The sequence below is a fragment of the Mus caroli genome, unplaced genomic scaffold (genome assembly GCF_978045245.1).
Source record: "Mus caroli unplaced genomic scaffold, Mus_caroli_1 scaffold_15, whole genome shotgun sequence".
Taxonomy (NCBI): Eukaryota; Metazoa; Chordata; class Mammalia; order Rodentia; family Muridae; genus Mus; species Mus caroli.
Genome location: NW_028227270.1, coordinates 27,956,593 through 27,979,762, shown reverse-complemented (window position 1 = coordinate 27,979,762; position 23,170 = coordinate 27,956,593). Strand labels below are relative to the sequence as shown.

At 39.0% G+C, this 23,170-nt stretch overlaps 1 protein-coding gene across 3 annotated transcripts in view; it reads left to right on the top strand.

The window, feature by feature from the left end:
• Homer1 (homer scaffold protein 1) overlaps positions 1-22,321 on the top strand; it is a 98,442-nt gene extending 76,121 nt beyond the window's left edge. For 2 of the 3 annotated variants that reach the window (XM_021180632.3, XM_029485023.2), the window contains exons 6-10: positions 1,763-1,798; positions 2,953-3,109; positions 7,164-7,274; positions 8,259-8,339; positions 18,746-22,321. In XM_021180632.3, the coding sequence (XP_021036291.2) occupies positions 1,763-1,798; positions 2,953-3,109; positions 7,164-7,274; positions 8,259-8,339; positions 18,746-18,934 (574 nt within the window). In that variant the 3' untranslated portion in view covers positions 18,935-22,321. The remainder of the gene's footprint in view (positions 1-1,762; positions 1,799-2,952; positions 3,110-7,163; positions 7,275-8,258; positions 8,340-18,745) is intronic. The other variant, XM_021180630.3, reaches the window with a different exon arrangement.
• Positions 22,322-23,170: the final 849 nt, after the last annotated feature.

Here is a 23,170-nt window from a genome sequence, read left to right as displayed (position 1 = left end):
CATGGTATAAATTTTGGGTTGAAAGTTTTATAGGTGGGTTGGTGTTCCTATCTCTCCACTGAGATTCCTGCCTAGAAACAGGAAGTTGCCTCTTCAGGTTCCATATCCTCAATGCTGTAAGTCACAGATAAGATCAGCCTCATTGTTTCTTAGGCACCTCCCTTATCCCTGGTCTCTGTCATGTCCTGGAGATGTCCCCCCACCTCCCCACCCTCATTAGTTGCAGATTTCCATTCATTCTTATGGCCATCTGGCCATCTATGTCAGGCATCTTCCTAATTAGTGATCTATGGGGAGGGCCCAGCCCATTGTGGGTGGTCTGGAGTTCTGTAAGAAAGCAGGCTGAGCAAGTCATGGGGAGCAAGCCAGTTAACAGCCCAACATGGCCTCTGCATCAGCTCCTGCCTCCAGGTTGCAGCCTTGCTTGAGTTTTTGTCCTACCTTCCTTCATTGATGGACAACAGTGTGAAAGTGTAAGCCAAGTTAACCCTTCCCCCTACATCCCCAACTTGCTTTTGGTCATGGTGTTTCATTGAAACAAGAGAAACCCTAACTAAAACACTGGAAAATCCTAGGGTCAGTGTTGGAAAATGTTGTTGGGCTACTGTAATATATACTTAGCTGGTCATATCTTCTTTAATAAGTACAGTGGTCATATGAGTTAGGTTCACTCTAAGGATCTCATTTAAACCCTACTTCTCTAAAAACCTATCTCTAAATACAGATACTGTGATGATCTAAGAGTCAGGACTTTGATATATAAATTTAGGTTGTGGGGTTATCATTGAATGCATAATAGAAGACACTGAAAACATAGTTCACATGGAGAGATCCTGCAGAGTGACAAGATCCAGTAGAGTCCCCTGCTACAATGACATGTTGTGTGTCCTTGCTGACCACTAGTCATGTGCAGCTTGTGGCTGTTGACTGGTTATGTGACGAGTGCCTAATGAGACTAGAAACATAAACCATGAACGTTTTATTAAATAGCCACATGCAGCTAGTGGCTAACACTTGAGTAATGCTTGGCTCATGTTTTTAGTTACCATGTAAAGACTGGAGGATCAGTGTAGTTAAGAGATGAGTCCAGTATCACAGACATACCAAATTCTTAATGGACTTTCTACCAATAGAATATAAAATAAAACTGAGGAAAATAGCATATTAAAGTGCCCTCATTCTTTCTCTATAAAGATGGTGTGGTTCATATTTAAAATGGCATTGTTTCTTGACAAGTAGATCTTAGATATAAGTCCTTACAGTTATTTTCATTTTTAAATAGGATTGACATTTGCTTATAGCAAATTTTTAAATTAGTTCAATAAGATTTCAGTTATCAGACTGAAGATCCCATTTAAATGAAACACTTCTGGGGGAAAACTGGTAGGTGGTTTTAATAAAAACTAATCCATTTAGAGCTGGTGAATAGTTATATGTTTTTTTCTCAGAAAGTCTAAATCTAAAATGTCATTCTACAAAGGAAGAACTTGAAAAGAGTTTCTTTTTTGAGAAAAATAGTTTGCTAAATTGATAGTTTCACTTATTGCTTCAGTGTATTGCTTAACTGGTAAACTAGATTTGCTGTAAAGTTATAAAAACTGCAGTGTCCCCATATAGCCTTTACCACGTGTCCCTTAATTATTGCCTTTTATGATTGTGATATAACCGTCAAACCTTGGGAGTCAGCACTATTGCAATACTACCAACCAAGTCTCTGCATTTCACTAACGATCCTTTCTTTTCTGTGTTGTTTCTTTGGCAGTGCTGGGGATCGAACCCAGGCCCTCTCTCATGCTAGGCAAGTGCCTTACTGCTAAACTTCACCTCCAACCTCAATGTGTCCTTTCTGTTTTGAAAAACTACCCAAGGATCCAACAGTGTATTTTTTTCTCCTCTATTCTGGTCCTGTCTTTTATTTATATTTATAAAGTATTTTAATCAATTATTTTGAAGACTATCCTTAAATTTGGGATTATATTGTTTTTGTTTTAGACTATGCGGTTAACATTTTGAGTTTGTTTGCTTTTTTAAAGACTGTCATTGAAATGATCTGCTGTCCCTCTCTGTCTTGTGAAGGGGGTATGATATGAATATATCTTAAAACTGTCATTAAGCTTTAGAAATTTTAATGATGGAAACTGCCTTTTATTATATAATAAAATCACTACAAAATAGTTCATAAAAGCATATGCCTTGTGATACGAACTGACATTAACACAAAACCATTGAGTACAGGAAACTGAAAGGCACCACTACACAGTTTGACTAATTGGAATAAAGTTCAGTAACAAGAGAAAACATGATTTTCTTTCAAACAAAAGTGATTCTCCCTTGGAAAGTTAGCAAAATATCAGTAATTAGCAAGAATTCCCAATGAATATTATTGCTTGTATTATAGAAGTTATTAGAACCAATTTCTTGATCTAGCCTCTTATGAAATAATTATAATTTCAATTATGATGAAAATTTTATTGGAACATTTAAACATGCTTTTTTGTTTTTGTTTTTGTTTTTTCAAGACAGAGTTTCTCTGTATAGTCCTGGCTGTCCTGGAACTCACTCTGTAGACCAGGCTGGCCCTGAACATAAACATTCTTAATATACACATATAAATCAGTAATTAAAATAATACACTACCTGTCCCAACCTGTCATGCAAGCATCCTCGTTTGTCCCACTGAGAAAAGAAACTGTAGTGGACTTTGATTCCCTTAAACAATAGCATACATTTAGGTATTATTTTTGGTTTGTGGTACAGTATATATTAACATATATCTGTGTCACACTGATCTGTTCCATCATTCTGCTAGAAGTATTTTTTGTTGTTTTAATGTTTGGGGTTGTCTTTGAAAACATTCTTAGACTATAATCCTGGTAGTAGAACTAAATATTATTGTACATTCAGAAACAGTTCTCAGTGAAGTGATCAAGTATTCTCCTTGTTGCATTTTAGTTCAGCAATCAGCAAACACTGGGAGGCTGAGCTAGCTACCCTCAAAGGCAACAATGCCAAACTCACTGCAGCCCTGCTGGAGTCCACTGCCAATGTGAAGCAGTGGAAGCAACAGCTTGCTGCGTACCAGGAGGAAGCAGAGCGGCTGCACAAGCGGGTAAGGATGGCCCTGCCAGGATTGGGGTAACTAACGGTTCTGTGGCGAAGGGAAGTGTATATGTAAATGCAGCACATGTATATCTGACATCTTCTGGGGATATTCTTTGGTTATCAGAGAATATATATGAGCTAAGTCTCAGCTTTTGCTGGGCCAGACAATATTCTTCACAGTTTAATGAGAGTGAAGACTGTTCAGCTTTTGAAAGCAAATGAACTGATTGTAGTTCCAGCTGTGCCACATTAGGTGCATGCCTTTGGGAACATCTCTCTTTCAGCTCAGTACTTAATCTATAACATAGGAGTAATATATGTCCCCTATATTTTCTTGAAAGTTAACCGAGATACTTAACTGATAGTTAGTTGTAGTAAGTTAAAAATACATTTCCCAGTGCCAGTCAGTGGTCGGTGCATGCCTTAATCCCAGTACTCAGGAGGCAGGGGTAGGCAGATCTCTTTGTTTCAGGATAGCCAGGTCTACACAAAGAAAACCTGTCTCAAAAAATGAAAACAATTATAACAAAATACATTTTCTGTCCTAGCACAAAGGTGCTTAAAGGCATTCCTAAGTACTTGGGCATATATGGTAGGAAGATTTCTTAAGATTGGAAGTTCAAAGCCAGCTTAGGCAACATCCTGTGCAATTCCTATGTATTTAGTGTTTTTGTGGCATATGATTATACAGATTTATTGATTTGCAGTCAGACAATAAACATTTTTAATTATCTTTTGTTTTTAGTAATAAAGGAGCAATTTGAAAACTATGGAAATTTTTAACTAAAAATGTATGATATTAGAGATTTAAAATAGAAAATTAAAAATACCAATATTGTTAATATCAGCAAGAAAACAATTTCTTAAACTTTCTCTGTATTGGAAACATAGAAATGCATTTAGCTCATAGGAAGCAGATGTCACCAGTGCCCCTTTTGAAAAGGAAACCAAGTGAGTGAGCTCGGTAGACAATAGGGAATGGGCTGAGTAGCAGAACAGTGTTGAGTAGAACAGGCCAAGATGGCAGATGTGTAGGAAGGAGAGGAATAGAGCCTGGAGGACAGACTTAGAACAGGGTGGATATTACCCACTCCTGTGCATACAAATTAACTTTCAATTTACCACATGAAAAAGTGTGGAGCTCTGTTTGTAATACATGAATATACTTAGTGCTAAGGTAATTTTTGTAGTTTTTTTTATCTCAATGGAAGCCTGCCTTACTGGCAAATCACTGGTGGTTAATATCCACTGAAGATCTGTCATGTTTCCATACCTGTGTGATCCTTTCCTAGAAAGAAGGTTTGCAGCAGTTCGCTGCATTCAACATTAAAGAATTTATAAAAAGAATTTATAAAAAGAAGTGTATATAAAAATTTATATACACTTCCAATTCAACAGTCTACAATCTTTGTTTGAGTCTGTCCACTATATATATAGTGAGGTTTTATAAAGTGTATATTATCAGCAGCAGTCAGTAGATCTCTTGAATTTGTGGAACTGTCAATTTATATATCAATAGATTTAGTTTATTTCATTTTTTTTCAAATCCTAGAGAAAAAAAAAAAATCCTTTAGCCTCGTTCCACTCAGTCTTTTGAGGTTTTCCTGGAAAGCTTGAAGTGTTTTTAAGGTCTTGTTCATTTGCCAAGATTTCAAATTGCCTTCTCTATGGCCAGTGTCTGGCTTTTCTCTGCCTCCACTGCCACCACCTCCTTAATCCCCCACCCCTACCCCCCACCGACTACTTCCTGACTCTGTGTGCTCAGCTGTGGAGTTCACTAAAGATTTGTGAGAGGTCTATTTGTCATTTAATTCCCCCAGTTTTTAGCTCTTCCAAAATGTTTGAACTCAGGAAAATAAAGCTGAAAGTTCCAGCTGGAGTCTATCAAGCAGTACAGCCATCCCGGCCAGTGCGGTTAGACAGACATGTAAAAGTCACTGACAGTGTGACTGCTTTAAGAGAGTGGGTTGTTTCAGTGTTTTGCTGTTGTCGTGTTTGTTGATTTTGTTCACAGGTTTGTTTGTTTGTTTGTTTTTAATCTGTGGGGAAAGTTGTTACTAGCACTGAAAATCCCTTTAAGAAAATTTTAATCAAAGACAACTGTATATATTAAATAACAAAGAATTTTTTAAGTGTGTGAGCATGTCTGGGTGCATGCGGATAGAATACCTTCATGGAGTTGTGGGTAAGTATATGTTGTGGCTCCCATGTTGGGGTTTTGGGGTCTGAACTCAGATTATCAGTTTTTTGTGGCAGCTGCTTTGACCTGCTGAGGTATCTTGCCAGCCCATTCCCAGTATTATTATTATTAATTATTATTTTAAAATTAGATGCTCCATTTTGTGAACAAGGGAGAAAAGAACTTTGAGGGCTCCAGCAGAAGGGATTGGCTTTCAGAAGAGAGGTGCTGAGTTGAAAGTTGACTGCCCAAGATCAGAATGGTCTTCAGAGGACAGTCTAGTCTAGTCTAGTCAAGAAGATGGGCATGAGCCTGTTTTAATGTCAGGACAGAGAGAGTTGCCTACTGTCAGAAGTGTACATCTTGGCCAAAACAGAAGTTTAGGGGTAGGGTGCAGCCGATGCTTGAAAGACCCTAGGATTTTATTCACCATTGTGGTCTGGTAATGCAGCCCAGTGGTGTAGCGCTTGCTTCACATGGACAAGGCCCTGGGTTCAGTCCTTATTAGTGGAAAGAAAAGGAAAAAAATATTTAGTATTGTTAAAAGCAAACGACATTGAAGGTCATATGCTGAAGGATTAACTTGTTAGCAGTTGCAGACTCTCTAAGAAGACCACAGTTATAATTGAGTCGACAGTAGGTGCATTCCATTTGTTCAGTTAAGCAATGAAGTCTATGTCAGGAAGTATCTTGACACCTAAGCAGAGGAAGGTTGGTGAAAAATTGTTCTCTTTCCCATAAGAGGCACAGATACACCTCCAGAATGCACAGGGTGATTTGCTGTTTGGAAAGTTGAAGGGAGGTTGGCTTTATTCTAGTCAAGCAGACTTTGAGAGCATGGTGTCTAAGGCATGGGAAAGGTTGTCTGTAAATGTTTACCTGATTTCCTCTTGTGTAACTAGAAGTGGAGACCTTTAAGGATACTGACCTTTTCCTAGTATATTAAAAGGGTGTCAAGTGTTCATTAAGAAATTATATTATGCCGGGCGCAGTGGCGCACATGTTTAATCTCAGCACTCGGGAGGCAGAAGCAGGTGGATTTCTGAGTTCGAGGCCAGCCTGGTCTATAGAGTGAGTTCCAGGACAGCCAGGGCTACACAGAGAAACCCTGTCTCAACAAACCAAAAAAAAAGAAAAGAAAAGAAAAGAAAAGAAATTTTATTACTTGTAGGCTCTTGGTAAATTCTTTGTGAGTGAAAAATTGTTCTCTCATAAGAGGCACAGTTGGCATGAAGTCATTCTAATATCCTAGTTTTTAAGGTATTTTTAAGCATATCTTTCCTTTCAGATTCTCTTGTATTTTGAAAATTTATTTGAAAAAAAATCCTTACTTCTAAATGCTAGTTTTGAAGACTACAAATGGGAAGAGCAGATGGCTATATGTATACTTTTTTTTTTTTTTTTTTTTTGGCCATATCTATACTTGTATACATGTTTTAGGTTTGGGTTTTTGAGACAGGATTTTTCTGTGTAGCCCCTGATGTCCTGGACCTCACTGTATAGACAAGGCTGTCCTTGAACTTACAGAGATCCACCTGCCTCTGCCTCCTGAGTTCTGGGATTAAAGGTGTGCATGACTAATATCTGGCTCTCTAGACTGGTATAAATTTTAAGGAAGAATTTTTTTTTTAAAGGATTTTTTTAAAAGTGACCTATCACTTGTTTTCCCTAACCTGTCTCTGAGCGGCACAGTCCATCTAATTATCTTTTGGTTTTTGCCATTGACTTACATATTTATCTTAAAAACTTTATTTTATGCTGAGAATCTAATAGTCGTTTCCTATAGTAATTCAGACATCATTAACATCTCAGGTGCTGTGACCTAAGCAGGAAGCCTCTGAAATTGCCGCTTAATTGACCCTGTACTCTTCTTCACTTGCAGGTCACTGAGCTGGAGTGTGTTAGTAGTCAAGCAAATGCTGTGCACAGCCACAAGACAGAGCTGAACCAGACAGTGCAGGAACTGGAAGAGACCCTGAAAGTAAAGGAAGAGGTAGGCCCTGCCAGTCAGCCCTCCACAGTCTGTTTAACCGTGTATACAGCATAGTAGACTCTGTCAGATCTAAAGCACCATCTGGAATAAAGTGAGATTGTGGGCTTCTTTTTTTTTTTTTTTAAGATTTATTTATTATTATATCTAAGTACACTGTAGTTGTCTTCAGACACACCAGAAGAGGGCATCAGATCTCATTATGGATGGTTGTGAGCCACCATGGGGTTGCTCGTATTTGAACTCAGGACCTTTGGAAGAGCAGTTGGTGCTTTTAACCACTGAGCCATCTCTCCAGCCCTGAGGGCTTCTTTTTTAAGATAGACTTTCGTTGAATATTATAAAGCTTGTTCCTGGTTTTCCTGCTCTTATTTCTGTTGTTTTTAGTAATTGTATTGAACTATGGTGTTGCCTTTTTATGAGAATTGTATTTATATAACCAACAGGAAACTATTAGAGAATTAAATGAATTTTTGAAAATTCTTACTTTCTTTAGTCTTTAGTTTCTATAGTCAAAAAGAGCTATTTTATATACCAAGAGAAATTATTTTATCTAAACTTAAAGCTGTTTATTGACTTGGCTAAAGCCATCAGATTACACTAGTTGATAAAATCATTCTGAGTGGGCATATGACATTGTACCTGTAGAACCAAACTAGGGGGCTGAGGCAGGAGGATCTTGAGTTTGAAGCCAACATACATAGTGAGTCGCTACATAGTGAGTTCAAGGCATAGACTACAGTGTGAGATCCTGCCCCACTCCCAAGAAAGAAAAACAGAAACCCCATTCTGTTTCAGGCAATGAACTGATGAGGGAACACATCCTCTCTGAATGTCAATAAAGGGTGGTGTGTGTGTGTGTTTGTTTGTTTTTAATTACTGTTTCCTAAGAATTAGGATATACTTTCAGGGAAAAATTAGTTCTTCCTTCTCCTTATTATTATTGTAAGTTAATTGTTGTTATATATAACACCTTACCTTTTCCAGGAAATAGAAAGATTAAAACAAGAAATCGATAATGCCAGAGAACTCCAAGAACAGAGGGACTCTTTGACTCAGAAACTACAGGTAAGCCAGCCAAGAAGACATTTATTGATTTCATACAGAGAAGATCAGTCAGTCTTTCACAACATAATGACTTTTCTGAGCCTTCATTTTTATACATTTTCTTTTTTTTCCTTCTAGTACCTCTGATTCATACCTAACATTCACTCTTCTAGACATTCTTTGATTACTTCATTTAGATAGTTTGTAATCATTAGTGGACATTTTTCATTTTTCTTTGGAAAAATTAAGATACTTTGGAAACTTCTGCTTTTATCATTAAAAGGTACCCTAAATTTAAGGGGAAGCACCTCAAATGGATTTACTTTAGTTTAGGAAGCTGCTGGTGTTTGTGTGCTGGGCTACTCTGAAATCTGGCATTCCTTGTGCCATAATGGAACAAAAGTTAGTGCCTTTTTCCTTTCTTTGGTCTTAATTAATTTTGTCCACTTTTTTTCTACATAGGTAACATACTTCCTGACTCTAATTGACATATGTAAAAGATAATTCAGGGGCTTTTCTCCTACCCCTTTTATTCCCACAATAAATAACACAGAGACCTGGTGTTGTATTAAACACTGCAGGTACTAAGCTGGTCAGGCTCGACCTATTCTAACACCACTGTGCTAGCCTGGCCTACCTCCCAGCCATCTAAGTCTTAGCCATCTTGTCTTGTCCTGGCTGCTCCTGCTCCATCAGTGTCCTCATTGTGACTCCCCTGGAGACTTGCTCAAGACTAATGCCTCATGGCGAATCTCGTTTTCTCACCTAAACCTCTCTCTTTCTTTCTCTGGGCACAGAAGTCCTGCCTTATCTCTCCTGCCCAGCTAATAGGCTGATCAGGTCTTTATTGACCAATCATAAGATGATAGAGAACAATGTTTTACAAAATACTGAGTCAGAAGATGCTTTGTAATAATGACAGTAACAGAATCTAGACTACACCCAGGTATAGTACTTAGCATTTGAATACACAGTGCACAAAAACATCTCCGATAGACATACATGTATCCTATGTTGGTGGAAGTTAGATTTAGAAAGATTTTTCAAAATTAATTACTACGCTGCCTTTTGCCAGCTTAAACTAGTTGCCTCAAGGAGGGTTCGAAGCATTTTAGAATAGAAGCAAGTGGATTCATCAAGTGAGGCCAGTGAAGAGGACCTAGGAGCTGAGGGATAGGAGGAGCGGTTTATGAGAAGAGTCAGCAGGGCTTACTTGCTGTATCCTGACACTGTGCTGTCAGCAATCACAGTGCAATGCAGAAGAACCTGAGGCTTGAAGAAAAGTAACTTTGTCTAGCCCATATTTTGAATATCATAATTTAAGTTTTAATTTCCAAATTTTAGCATTTGGATATTTCTAAATATCAATATATTATATGCTTATAAAAATGTTTATTTTTTGCTGGGCGTGGTGGCGCACACCTTTAATCCCAGCACTCAGGAGGCAGAGGCAGGCGGATTTCTGAGTTCGAGACCGGCCTGGTCTACAAAGTGAGTTCCAGGACAGCCAGGGCTACACAGAGAAACCCTGTCTCACAAAACAAAACAAAACAAAACAAAAATGTTTATTTTTTATTTTTTAAAAATTCTAATCTTGCCGGGCAGTGGTGGAGCACACCTTTAATCTCAGTACTTGGGAAGCAGAGGCAGGCGGATTTCTAAGTTCGAGGTCAGCCTGGTCTACAAATTGAGTTTCAGGACAGCTAGAGGTACACAGAGAAACCCTGTCTCGATAAAAAACAAGAAAAAAAAAATCCTAATCTTATCAATAGCAAAGCATGTGGCATTACTTTATCTAGTGTTTGCTTAGTTTTTTTTTTTAAGATTTATTTATTTATTTTATGTATGAGTATGCTGTAGCTGTGAGCTGTCATGTGGTTGTTGGGAATTGAACTCAGGGCCTCTGCTCGCTATGACCCCACTCGCTATGGTCCCACTCACTCCAGCCGAAAGATTTATTTATTATTATATGTAAGTACACTGTAGCTGACTTCAGACACATCAGATGAGGGCGTCAGATCTCATTACGGATGATTGTGAGCCACCGTGTGGTTTGCTGGGATTTGAATTCAGGACCTTCAGAAGACCAGTCAGTGTTCTTAATCACTGAACCATCTCTCCAGCCCTTAAAAAAAATTTTTTTAATGTGACTTTTCCTCATCCTTTCTATTGGGATGGAAATATATGTTGTTCCTGTTGTATATAATAATGATGGCCAGATGAATCCTTTATGTTAATGCTTACTCTGTGATGGTTTTGTCTGAGATGGATTCGAAGGCATTGCTTGGACATAGTGTTTTAAAAGTTGTATGCTAACTGGAAAGCAGGGTATCCTCTGAGCATCAGTCTTCCCTCGTAAGAAAGAAAGGGAGTGGCTCACTTTTATCCATTTCTATGTATTTTATGGTGCTTGGATTAAACCTGGGCTTTTGGCATGGTGCAGGTTGGGTAGGCTGCCACTGAGCCTCATTCTAGGCCTTACTTCCCTCCCCTCACTGTCTTAAGTTACAGTTTTTTTTTCATCATGAGTAAAGCTGAACAATTTTCCATGTTTATGGCCATTTATCATTTTTATAGATCTTTAAACGTTTTAAGCTTTGTGTGTTTATATATAGTGTGTATGTGAAGCTCAGAGGACAACTCTGTAGTTTGTTCCCTTTCATCTTCCTGTGGGTTCTTCAGACTGAAGGCTGTCAAGTTTGTGCAGCTGACACCTGCTGAGCTGCCTGTCCTGCTGTCTGTCTGTCTGTCTGTCTGTCTGTCATCCTTATACATCTTTGGGTGCCAGTTGAGCTTTTACCTTCAGAGCACATGGGCTGCCTCTGGACAGTGACAGCGCATGCTTCAGTCCTGGCTTTGGGAGGAAAGGCAGGCAGAGTCAGACAGATCTCTCTGAGTAGAAGGCCAGCCTGGTCTACAGGGTGAGTTCCAGGACAAAAGAATACAAAACACCCTCAAGCTGCCAGGTCTTCGAGTGCCTGGCTTTTCCCTGTGGTTGAGGTCTTAGCTCAGATGTTAACTCCTCACAGTCACACTGTTCAAATCCCTAAGTGCCCCTCTCCCAGTGTGTTTTGTGCTCGGTCCCCATGCTTTGTTCCCACCTTGTACTTACCACCATTTGAGATGCTCTTATTTGCTTCAATGTATTCTGACATTTCTATTTTGATGTGTTAAGAGAAAAGCTGCGCTGGGCGTGGTGGCGCACGCCTTTAATCCCAGCACTCGGGAGGCAGAGGCAGTTCGAGGCCAGCCTGGTCTACAAAGTGAGTTTCAGGACAGCCAGGGCTACACAGAGAAACCCTGTCTCAAAAAAAACCAACCAAAAAAAACGAGAGAAAAGCTGCAAGAATAAGTCAGTTATATGCCTTTCCCTTGCTTTCCCCAGCTTTAATATTTTTGCCCTATTTGTTTCATCATTTTGTGGTGCCCCCCTCCCACCCTCCCTTGGTCCCTTGTTCTCTCCCTCTCTCTCTCTCTCTCTCTCTCTCTCTCTCCTCTCACATCCGTCCTCTCCTGCCTTCTCTGTACTCTGTGTGTATGGCTCTCTTCTGAACTGCTTGACAGTAAGGAGCACATGTGCTTTTCCCTGTAAATACTGCTTTTTTTCTAAAACTGAAGGCGTTCTCTCATATAACCACCAAAATTATTTATCCATATACCTTAGTCAAATGCTTATAATTATCTTAATCTTCTTTATAGCAAATTTACAAATTGTTTTCCACCCAGGACCCATCCATTCCAGGGTCGGGTGTTCTGTCTGGTGGTTATATCTGCTTTTCTTGGGAGCCAGCTTTGGCCAAGGAGAGCCTTCAGTCTAGATCCGGTCCTCTTCATGGCCATGTCATTCTTTGAAGAACTTCACATTGCAGAGCCAGTGGATATTCCAGGCTCATCTCACAGTTTCTCATCCATGGTCCTAAAATGAGCTATTTTTCTTGCTCTATTTCCTTCTGTGTGTGTTTGTAGTCTGTGTATGTGCATGGTTTTACTGTGTATAGATGAGCATGCACGTGTAGAAGTCTGTGGTTGGTATTAGGAATATGTCCTGCATTGCTTTCCAACTTAGTCATTGAGGCAGGGTGCCACAGACTAATCCCTTTTTTGGGTCTCCTATCTGCGCGGAGTGGGTCTCTAGTTGCAGGTAGGCGAAGGAGTTGGCGAAAGTGGGTGACAGACAGACAGGACACAAGGGAGTGTGCTGAATCTGAATGTAATTTGTCAAATCAAGCATCAAACATTTTATACAGAAGAAAATAGGGAAGTTAGGTGACACATCGGCAAGGTACAAATGAGGTTACCGGATGCTTGATGACTCTTACACAAAATAGAGGAAATGCAATCACAAAGACTAGCAGGAACTGGGCAATAAAACAACTGAGACAAAGTCAGCCCTATCTAAGGTCAGCCATAGTCTTAGAAGCCAGGTGTGAGGTCTTTACACTCCCAGGGCAAGGGCTTTCATGCCCAAGTAATGGTTCTTATTAGAGAGTTCCGCTCTAGCTAACCTTCCCATGAATAATGCAATACTTTAAAACCTCAGCCTGACCTACTCCCTAAGCCATTGTAAATTCCTGTATATGAGAGTAACTCGGCTTTTATCCTAAGTGATAGTGTGGGGGGACTTTCTACTAATAAGTAATGTAGTCTGCCATACATAACTATAATAAGAATTCTAAACTTACGTTGCTAAGCTTGCCCTGAGAGTTCTAACTATGTAGTAGATAGTAATGCCTGATTTCTTTCACTATCTCTCTTACAATACTAGAGGCAATTCTGAATGTCACTGAATAGGCAACATTCTTACTGAATTCCAAGCCCAGGGTCGGCTCAAGGACCACCTAGGGCATTTGGTGAAGACCGGGAAGCAAAGTCTGATTTTGCTTAGGTATTTGGCAAGTCATTGCTTGGAGGCACCTATAACAAAACAATACTGAAAGGAAGCACACAGATCCATTCGCAAGGACAAAATTGGAGCATACGTGCTATGGCATGCCACAGTTCCAGGAGACTAAGTTTCCGTGAAACTCTTTGCCTCGGGACTGCTTCCAGGTTTCTAAACCTGTCAAGCAAGTCACTACTGGAGTGGATGTAGCAGCAGGGTCTCTCAATAAAGCCACAGCACACCCATCTAGGCTTGCTAACCAGCTTGCTCTGGTAACCCCCGTCTCAGACCTTGTAAGGATGGAGTTAAAACTATCTGCCTCGCTACCCTGCATTTATTTACCCTGGGCTCTGGGGATTCAGACTTCAGCCTCTTATCTATGAGTGTTTTAGTCATTGAACCTGGCATGGGCACGGGGATGGAGCTCTGCTCTTGACTCCAGTCCTTCTTCCTAGATCTCTTCACACTTAACTCTCATCACATGGGCCATGACGTTGTGGTACCTGAGTTCTGGACAGGCAAATTCAAATCAGCACTCACCACCAGTCACGACTCTCTTACGGCCTTACTTTTTTTATATGTCACTTCAAATTACTTATTCATCTTTAAAATGTTAACTTAAGTGTATTGGTGTTTTGCCTACATGTATATCTGTGCACCACATGTGTGTACCTGGTGCCCCTAGAGTCCATAAAAGGACTAGAGTTAGCGATGATTGTAAAATGCCATGTGTGTGCTGGAATCACACCCATGTCCTCTGGAGCCAGGGCTTTTACTGCTCGTCCCTGCTCCAGCCTTTCTGTCGTTTCTGAGAAGTCTTACTCCAGTTGTGGTTCTCTTGCCTTAATAAGTTTTAGGCTTGGTTTGCTTGAATGCTATGAGGACTTCTTTTTCTTTTTTTGTTTTAAAAAGTTAAATTTACCAAGATATTTCCAAAGTGATTGTTGAAAGTCATTTTTTTCCAAGTATTAGTTGGCCATTTTAATTTCCTTATCCAGCTGGGTGTGGTGTACACCCTTGATCCTGAGAACAGCATATTTCTATGAGTTCAAGGTTAGCCTGGTCTGTGTCACAAGGTACAGCCATCTAGGGCTACATAATGAGACCCTGTGTCAACAATAATACTGTATATCCAAGACCTTCATCTACAGGTTCCTTTAGGGTCTGAGTTCAGTGGCAGAGAGCCTCACTTCAGTTTTTCTAGATATCCCCAGTGACAAAAAGGTTAGTAAAACATGTCACACATGGAATTTAAATATTTCTCCTTGCTTATTATTTTTCTTCTGCAACATATCTTATAACATAAATTATACTCATTTTCTGGTTTTCCCTACTTTATATTTCTTTTATTCTCTTGAAATTTTTGTATATTATTAAGGAATAATAACTGAATTTATAAGTGTGAGTAAAAACTATATTTGTTTTGATTTGATTTACCTTATAATTCAATTCAGGTGGGGTTTTCCCATTTTTTTTGTTTGTTTAATTTTCTAGTGTTTTTTTAACCAATTTAACTAACTCTCCCATTTTTCAGTGTATTTTTGTAGCATCTTTATTTTTGTTATTGTTCAATATTTTTAAAATTTATTTGTTTTTATTTTGTTTGTGGGTGTTTTGCCTTCATGTTCTGCCTTTGTATCACATTGTAGTACCCTCGAAGGCCAGAAGAAAGCATTGAATATTTTGGAACTGGAGTTACATACTCTGTCAGCTGCCATGTGGGTGCTAGGAACTAAACCCAGGTCCTCTGGAAGAGCAGCCAAGTGTTCCTAACCCCTTGAGCCATCTGGCCAATCTTGTGTCCCTAGTTTTGGGTGCCCAATTCAAGCTCCTTTTTGAATAATTTTATATAAACTTTAATTCAACATGGAATATTATATTAAGAATTTTTTCTGCTTCATAGTTGGTTTCAAGAATTTTTTCATTTTACTGAGTTTTTAGTATTTTCTATTGATTATGTTTTCAAATGAGTCCTGTATCTTTGCATTTTTGTGGACAGAATGACAGTTTAAGGTGATTTATAAACTCATAGTACAAAACACCTTCTTCTGAGGAGCAGTAGGAGATAGGTTGTGTGTGTTTCACTGTTTTAATTTTCCTTTATATAACAAGAGCTTAACTTTTTGTCTTGTTTCGTTTGCCCTTCGTTGTTCCTAGAGACTCCTTTGTCTTTTATTCTGTTCTGAAGAGGCATTGCTTTGCAAGACTGCCTCATAAGTTTCATGGGGTTATCCCTCAAATGCAGATCTGTTCTATCCAGTCCAGCTCTTGTTTTAGGGTTAGGCAGTCGCAGAGGTCTTTCTCTGTGCCAGCCACACAGTCTCTCTGTGACCCGGAAACAGACCTGCAGACACTGTTACAATCTCTGATGCTTGTGGTGTTCTCTGTCTTCAGTAAAGTTGAAGTCCTGACATTTGCACAACTTTATTCTCAGTGCATGTTCCTGTGGTTTGTGGAGGATGGCTGGCAGATGTCAGTGTACAAACTCTCACTGCTATATCCACTCAGAAACAGCTTCTACTTCTTTATTGCCAATATCTTCTCTCTAGACAGCATTAAGTAAGGGCCATTTTACTCACGCTCAATAACTTATCCCTAGTGTCCACTGCATCTGCCCAACAACTGTTAGATAACGTCTTCAAAATACATACATGTCTTTTAATGCTGTGTAGAAATGAGTTATTGACGCTTCTCTTGTCGATTAAAATATCCTGATATGTGTAAATGTTAATAGTCTATTATAACATATATCTTAAGTGCATACTTGATATCTTAAGTATAATCTGCGAGGCAGATGTCAAGACAATTTTTGTATGGCTTTTATTTAGATTGAATGGTGTAGGATTTAAATGTAGCAAAAATTAGTATACCTGGTCCCTTTGGCTATGGTTTTAATATGTAATTTTTTAAAAAATCTCTATTTTGAGTCTCTTAACAAAGGAATTTGAGATTCTGTTCTATTTTTTTTTTTTTTCATGTGCAGCATGAAATTGGTGGCCCTCGTGTGCCTTAAAGATGAGGAAATTAAAGCCGGGCGGTGGTGGCGCACGCCTTTAATCCCAGCACTCGGGAGGCAGAGGCAGGCGGATTTCTGAGTTCGAGGCCAGCCTGGTCTACAGAGTGAGTTCCAGGACAGCCAGGGTACACAGAGAAACCCTGTCTCGAAAAACCAAAAAAAAAAAAAAAAAGATGAGGAAATTAACTAACAAAAGCAATGGTAGAAGGCAAGCCTGGGGAGAGTAGCAAAGGCCAGAAGGAGACTGGCGAGTGCTGGCTGTCACTTCAGTCACACTAGTTGGCCCCTGCTCTCTAGGTTATCTATTCTTACCTAGAACATATTCTCCCCATCTAAAAATAGGTCACAGCCATCTGTATAGTGCGAGTGCTGCTACGTTACCTAACTAGTACATTTCCTACAGAGGCCTGTCTTGGAGTAGGACACTCATCTAAAGAGTATAGTGCCGCTTTAAACAACCGAAGAAATAGTGTTTTGTGAAGTTCCATTTAAAATGTTTGGCTGTTACATTGGGTGGAGAAGAGAACAAGGGGCCTTTCATTTCTAAGGGACACTGTAGAGGGCAAACTGGGCAGTGGCTGTGAGCTGGACATGATGAGGAGTGACGTTCAGTCTATTTCTGTAGCTGGAAACATTCAATCCTTAAGCTTGTTGAAATGCAAACGAACACTCTGCAGTCATGAGTGCAATTTTCACATTTGATCACAGGACTTCTTCCTCTCTAATAGTTTACAGCCTCTATGGATTTAGCTTCTAAATTTATTACTATTAATTTCATATTTTTTATTAGATGTCTTCACTTTGCAGATTATTCGAAGATTGATTAAAAACATGCGTGACTAACATTGAAGTGACTAACATCGAGTAGCAAACACTTTGAGATTATACTGGGCCTTTATACTCTTAAGTTATAAACTGTAGCTGCTCTGTTTCCCTCTTGGTTCTTCTACACATTGGAGCTCATCTAAGCATGCTATAATGTCAAATCACATGGTTATGTTCAGGATTATCAATTGTTACTTTTTTTTTTTTTTTTTTTTTTGGTTTTTCGAGACAGGGTTTCTCTGTGTAGCCCTGGCTGTCCTGGAACTCACTCTGTAGACCAGGCTGGCCTCAAACTCAGAAATCTGCCAGCCTCTGCCACCCGAGTGCTGGGATTAAAGGGGTGTGCCACCACTGCCCAGCCAATTGTTACTTTATTTAATGTTTTCAAACCAGTTTACCCAAATCTTTTTCTCAAGACTTCAATGTTTTAATTACATTTATATATTTATTATATGTGTGTGCCACAGTGGAATGTAAATTTCCACTATGTGTGTATGGTGTATGTGTGTGTGAGTGGATGAGTCAAGGTCTCACTATGTAGCTGTGGGTATCCTGAAACTCACTCTGTAGACCAGGGTAACCTTGATCTCACAGAGATCTATCTGCCTCTGCTTCCCTAGTACTGGTGTGCAATACTACACCCAGCTTAGGTTGTGAGGTTTGGAAACAAGAATCTTTATCTGCTGAGCAAATTGCTGGCTCTAAACTCTTTCATTTTTGAAAATATTGTGAAAAAAATTAATATGGAGAAAAAAGTATTCCTAATGCAAATACAAGAATTCCTTCATTTACATCTTTATTTCTATGTGTATGAATGTTTTGACTACATGCATATTTATGTGCCACATGCATGCAATGCCTGTGGAGGCCAGAAGATGGCATTGGATTCCCTGGAACTGGAGTTACAGATGGATGTGCGCTGCCATGTGGGTGCTGGGAATTGAATCCTGGTCCTATAGAAGAATAGCCAGTGCTCTTAACTGCTGAGCCAACTCTAAATTTGATTTTTAAAGCTTAAGCTAAATCATTACTCTTGGAATTTTGGCTTTTTTTGGACTTGCTTCATTATATAGTATTTGCCATACATTTTGTGTTGTCACAAAATTTTGCTTTCTTGTTGTCATTTCTCTCTTTCCTGGATTGTCAGCAATGAATTGGCAACTTTATACTTCTGTTACATGAAGTTACTGTATCTATGCATTTTAGTCTCTAGAGTTGAACAATTATATATTCTTAAACATACATTCCTTTGATCCTGACTATGAGATCAGGATCAGTATGAGTCAAAGTTGCACTCTCATTTTAGGGAGTTGCTTCCTTTCCCACTCTAACTTTAGAGTTACCGGTTAGAACTTACTTTCTTCTTGTCTTTGCCTACCCTCATCTGATTTCTCAGTTACGTAGGAGTAGCAATAAAATGGAGATGTACATAATCCTCCACAACAAGAGTGTTGTGCTTGCCCTGTGACTGCATGGCGTGAAACAGGAGCAGTGGTTTGCTGTTGATGGGAGGTCAGATGTATCTTAGCCAAGCCGTGGCTTTCTGAGATGGCTGAATACAAATCTCCTTCAGTTGTATGAAGTTGAATGTCAGAGGCACAGCCTGATTGCCAGACTTACAGGAAGACACTAGGAACGGTAGGAATGCATTGTCATCTGAAGAATGAACTGATATGTATGTGTGTTATACTTTTCTTTCTGAAGGAAGTTGAAATTCGAAATAAAGACCTGGAGGGGCAGCTGTCTGACCTAGAACAGCGCCTGGAGAAGAGCCAGAACGAACAAGAGGCTTTCCGCAGTAACCTGAAGACACTCCTAGAAATTCTGGATGGAAAAATATTTGAACTAACAGAATTACGAGATAATTTGGCCAAGCTACTGGAATGCAGCTAAAGAGAGTGAAATTTCAGTGCCAATAGATGGAGAGATGTCTTCCTAGGACTGTTTGGGCTCCGTACCAAGATTGCACAAAATTTTTTGAATATCATTCCTCCAGGAGGAGGGTGTTTTGAAAATTGGAATTGTATATTTCAGTATAAATTTTAGAATTTAGCTTATAGCTAGTTGGGGAAAAAAAAAGACATGAAAAACTTGAACTACAAATTACCTCCATGTATATTGGCCATAGTTAACTGGAAAGTTATAAGTAGACCCTTTAATGCAATCTTTTCCCCTGATATTAGCCAATGGGAGAATTAGCAATGTCTGGGTCCCTTCTCCTCTTTTTGTTCAACACAGTGAAGATTATCTGCTTTTTAAATTTATTTATGATATCTACAGCTGTGTTTTGTGCAAAAACTTAGTAATGGAAGCCCTGTCTTTGTTGTTATCTGAATAATTTCTCAGGATAATTTTTCGCTGCTGAGAAAGGGCCATTACCAATTAATCCTTGCCAGGAGTTGGGGAGCTCTGCCTCTAATTGAGACTCACTATCAATGGGTGTCTGGAGTTCTTCCCTTTTGTACTGAGAGTGTTTTCACTCTAGTGACTACTCTGGTACACTCTGCTATCTCCAATCTTGTCTGTTGTATAGTTTACTTTTCCATATTGATTCCATGTATTTATGAGAAGATACCGTCTCCCAGTTTATTATACATTTTAAAGCCAACTAAACAAAGGCAGCTGAGTCCCTCAGATATTTTTCTTTTTAAATTTATAGTAAATTTGACACACAGAACTGAAATACAGCAGTCCGTCCTTGACGGTTTAGTCTAGCAATGTTAAGTATATTTACAGAAAATATGCAGTTACATTTATTTATATATTTGGCAAGAAATCTTTTCTGAGTGATCAATGCATTTCAATTTATGAAAAATAATGGTTAGGGGGCACTGTTTATTATAGATAATTTTAAGGTATATAACTGTTTTCAAGGACGGCCACTTCCACCTAGCAGCCAAGCAGAGAGGACTGTATCTAAATTGTGACTGTGGCAGATGGGTCTTCACAGAAACCATGTCTTTATTCAAACTTCACAAGGCAATATTTTGAACTGTTAACTAGGCATTTCAAAACAGGAAATACCTTCAACAGACTCTTCTCCAAGAGCAGGTTTTACTGTTGTTTTGATGTAATTTTAAGACATTTAGCAAACATGCATTTCTTTATATGATACATTTCTTTCACAAAACAATTTAAAAGTAAGCCAAGTGCTGTCTGCTCTGCGAGTAGGGATTGCATCAGAATACGTATATCTTGCTGTATAATGCCTGTGATATTGAAGAGGGTTCTTTTTAGTGTATGCTTGGGTACCTAACTCTGGAGTCAATGAATGCACCCAATTTTTTTTTGTTTGTACCCCAAATGATTGAATTGTTAAATACAAATTAAGCAGATTTACCCATTTTTTTCACTCAAACAGATTCTTTAGTATGAGCTTTGTTTTATATTTATGTGTATGTATGTAAATACATACATATTAATTTATATTAGAATGAAAAATAAATTGTTTGTTTCTAAAGGTAGTTTCTACAGTAAGGTGTCTCTGACACATGTGTATCAGACACTGGACCACCATGCATTCTCTGTGCTATTCCATCCTGCCCGTCACCTCCATCAACCTTAGGGTATTGCCTTTACCTGTCTATTATAGAAAGAATCTTTTAGGTACACATGCTCAGAGCTGAGATACTTCTCTGATTAATCAGGTAATAAAATTTATTTGATGGATAGAATTTTGAAAACATATGATTTTACCTATGAGTTTCTGAATATCAAAGAATACTAGGTTTTCATTTAAATAGAGGACTAACACTAGTAGGGATCAGGGAATTTAGTTATGAAGAGTTTAAAAAAAAAATCTAAAAAAAAAAAAAAAAACAGTGTAAGCTGTTGATATGGTAAGCGAATTATTTTAATGATGTAATAAAATATTTTTAAATTTTGGCATAGTGATCATTTAATGGGAAAATAACTCACCAAAATGTCTCCACTTGAATTGTACTGATAATGTGAGGCATATGTGTAATTCAATATATACATATACCTATATGTATATACAGAAATTATTTTTAATATTTTCCTACTGCTGTGAAATTTAAAATTGGAAAATTTTGTGAGTGTTTTCCATGTCCAATAGAGCCTAATTGTTTCTTTTTTTAGTAACTTAACAATCTCTCGAGGGCTGCACCTATAAATTCCCAGCTTGTCAGTAGACATGTACAGTGTTTGGGATAAGGTGGACACAAGTGCACATATAAATAAAACCTTCTTCTTGACTATTTTAAACCTTCACTCACATGCGGAGAGCCTCTAGAACTCATAGCCTCTGAGCTATAGGTACATCACTCACACGAGGAGAGCCTCTAGAACTCATAGCCTCTGAGCTATAGGTACATCACTCACATGAGAAGTGCATCTGAGCTATAGGTACATCACTCACATGAGGAGAGCCTCTGAGCTATAGGTACATCACTCACATGAGAAGTGCATCTGAGCTATAGGTACATCACTCACATGAGGAGAGCCTCTGAGCTATAGGTACATCACTCACAGGAGGAGAGCCTCTGAGCTATAGGTACATCACTCACAGGAGGAGAGCCTCTGAGCTATAGGTACATCACTCACAGGAGGAGAGCCTCTGAGCTATAGGTACGTCACATGAGGAGTGCATCTGAGCTATAGGTACGTCACATGAGGAGTGCATCTGAGCTATAGGTACGTCACTCACATGAGGAGAGCCTCTGAGCTATAGGTACATCACTCACATGAGGAGAGCCTCTGAGCTATAGGTACATCACTCACACAAGGAGAGCCTCTAGAACTCATAGCCTCTGAGCTATAGGTACGTCACTCACATGAGGAGTGCATCTGAGCTATAGGTACGTCACTCACATGAGGAGAGCCTCTGAGCTATAGGTACGTCACTCACAGGAGGAGAGCCTCTGAGCTATAGGTACGTCACTCACATGAGGAGAGCCTCTGAGCTATAGGTACGTCACTCACATGAGGAGAGCCTCCAGAACTCATCGCCTCTGAGCTATAGGTTGTGTGCCTACTGTAGCTTTTCCACCGCTGTATTATATAGACATTTGCATATTAAAATTTGATTTTTCCCAGAGATAAATATTATATAGTGTATCTATATTTAGATCAAACTGTGGTAATATATTGATCAGAACATAGTGTTGGGGACTATAGCCTGAACATGTGGACTTGCAGTGACCCAGGAGGAGAGCAGGGTCAGTCCCATCTGTGTATAAGTTATTATAACTATGAAATCTTGTACAAAAGCAAAAACTGGAAAAAAAAACAAAAATACAGTTTTTATTTTGAAATACATTTGTTCTCTGGAGAATGTACTTCATCGTTTTTCTCAGTCTTCTAAGGCTATTTAAGCGTTTTAGTGACGGCAGCGTTTACTTCAACCCTACAGGTGCTACTGGATTTTGCATTAGTATGTGATGTTTTAAAATCCTAACTTTGACATAAAAGGTTTTATAAGTATTTCCCTGCCTGGAAAATTAGTTTTTATTCTTCTTTCTTCATCCCCTTCTCTCGCTCTGCCTCTCTAGACTTAAAAATGAACATTTATGACATTGCATTGCTCCTTGTCCCTAAAGGAACTTTGCAGCACCGTCAGAACTGCGATGCTCTGTTGTCTTTGGACATTGGGAGCAGTTAGGGGAGGAGCTTGTCACTTGTCTTTTCAGGTGACTCTGAAATGGTAAGCTACCACATGACCTTTAAGGAGCCATTGCTTTCCTCTGTTAAGATTGCATTATCCTTCAGCAGGTAAGCCTCCACCTTCTGTGCTGTTGTTTGCCTTTGGAATGTGGTTTAGGCTGCATCTCTGGATGCTGACCGCCCCCTGGGACTCTACTAGGAGGCAGGCTGTGGGAACGCTTGGGAGTTATTGTTCTGAGCCTTGCATATGATGAATACCAAATAATTTTAACATTTGAAATTTTGTTCTTAAAGACCAAATAGACTTCGTTGATCTTTTGTCTCCTGTGTGCATTAACATAAACTTTTAGGATTCATGAAGTAAATTAACATCATTTCTTTTTCTTTCATGGTGCTTGGGGTCAAACCCAGGCAGGACCTAGCACATGCTAGGCAAGTACTGGGTCACTGAGCTACTTCCCAGCCCTATATAAACTCACAAAGAAGAAAACTTTCAGGTAAGAA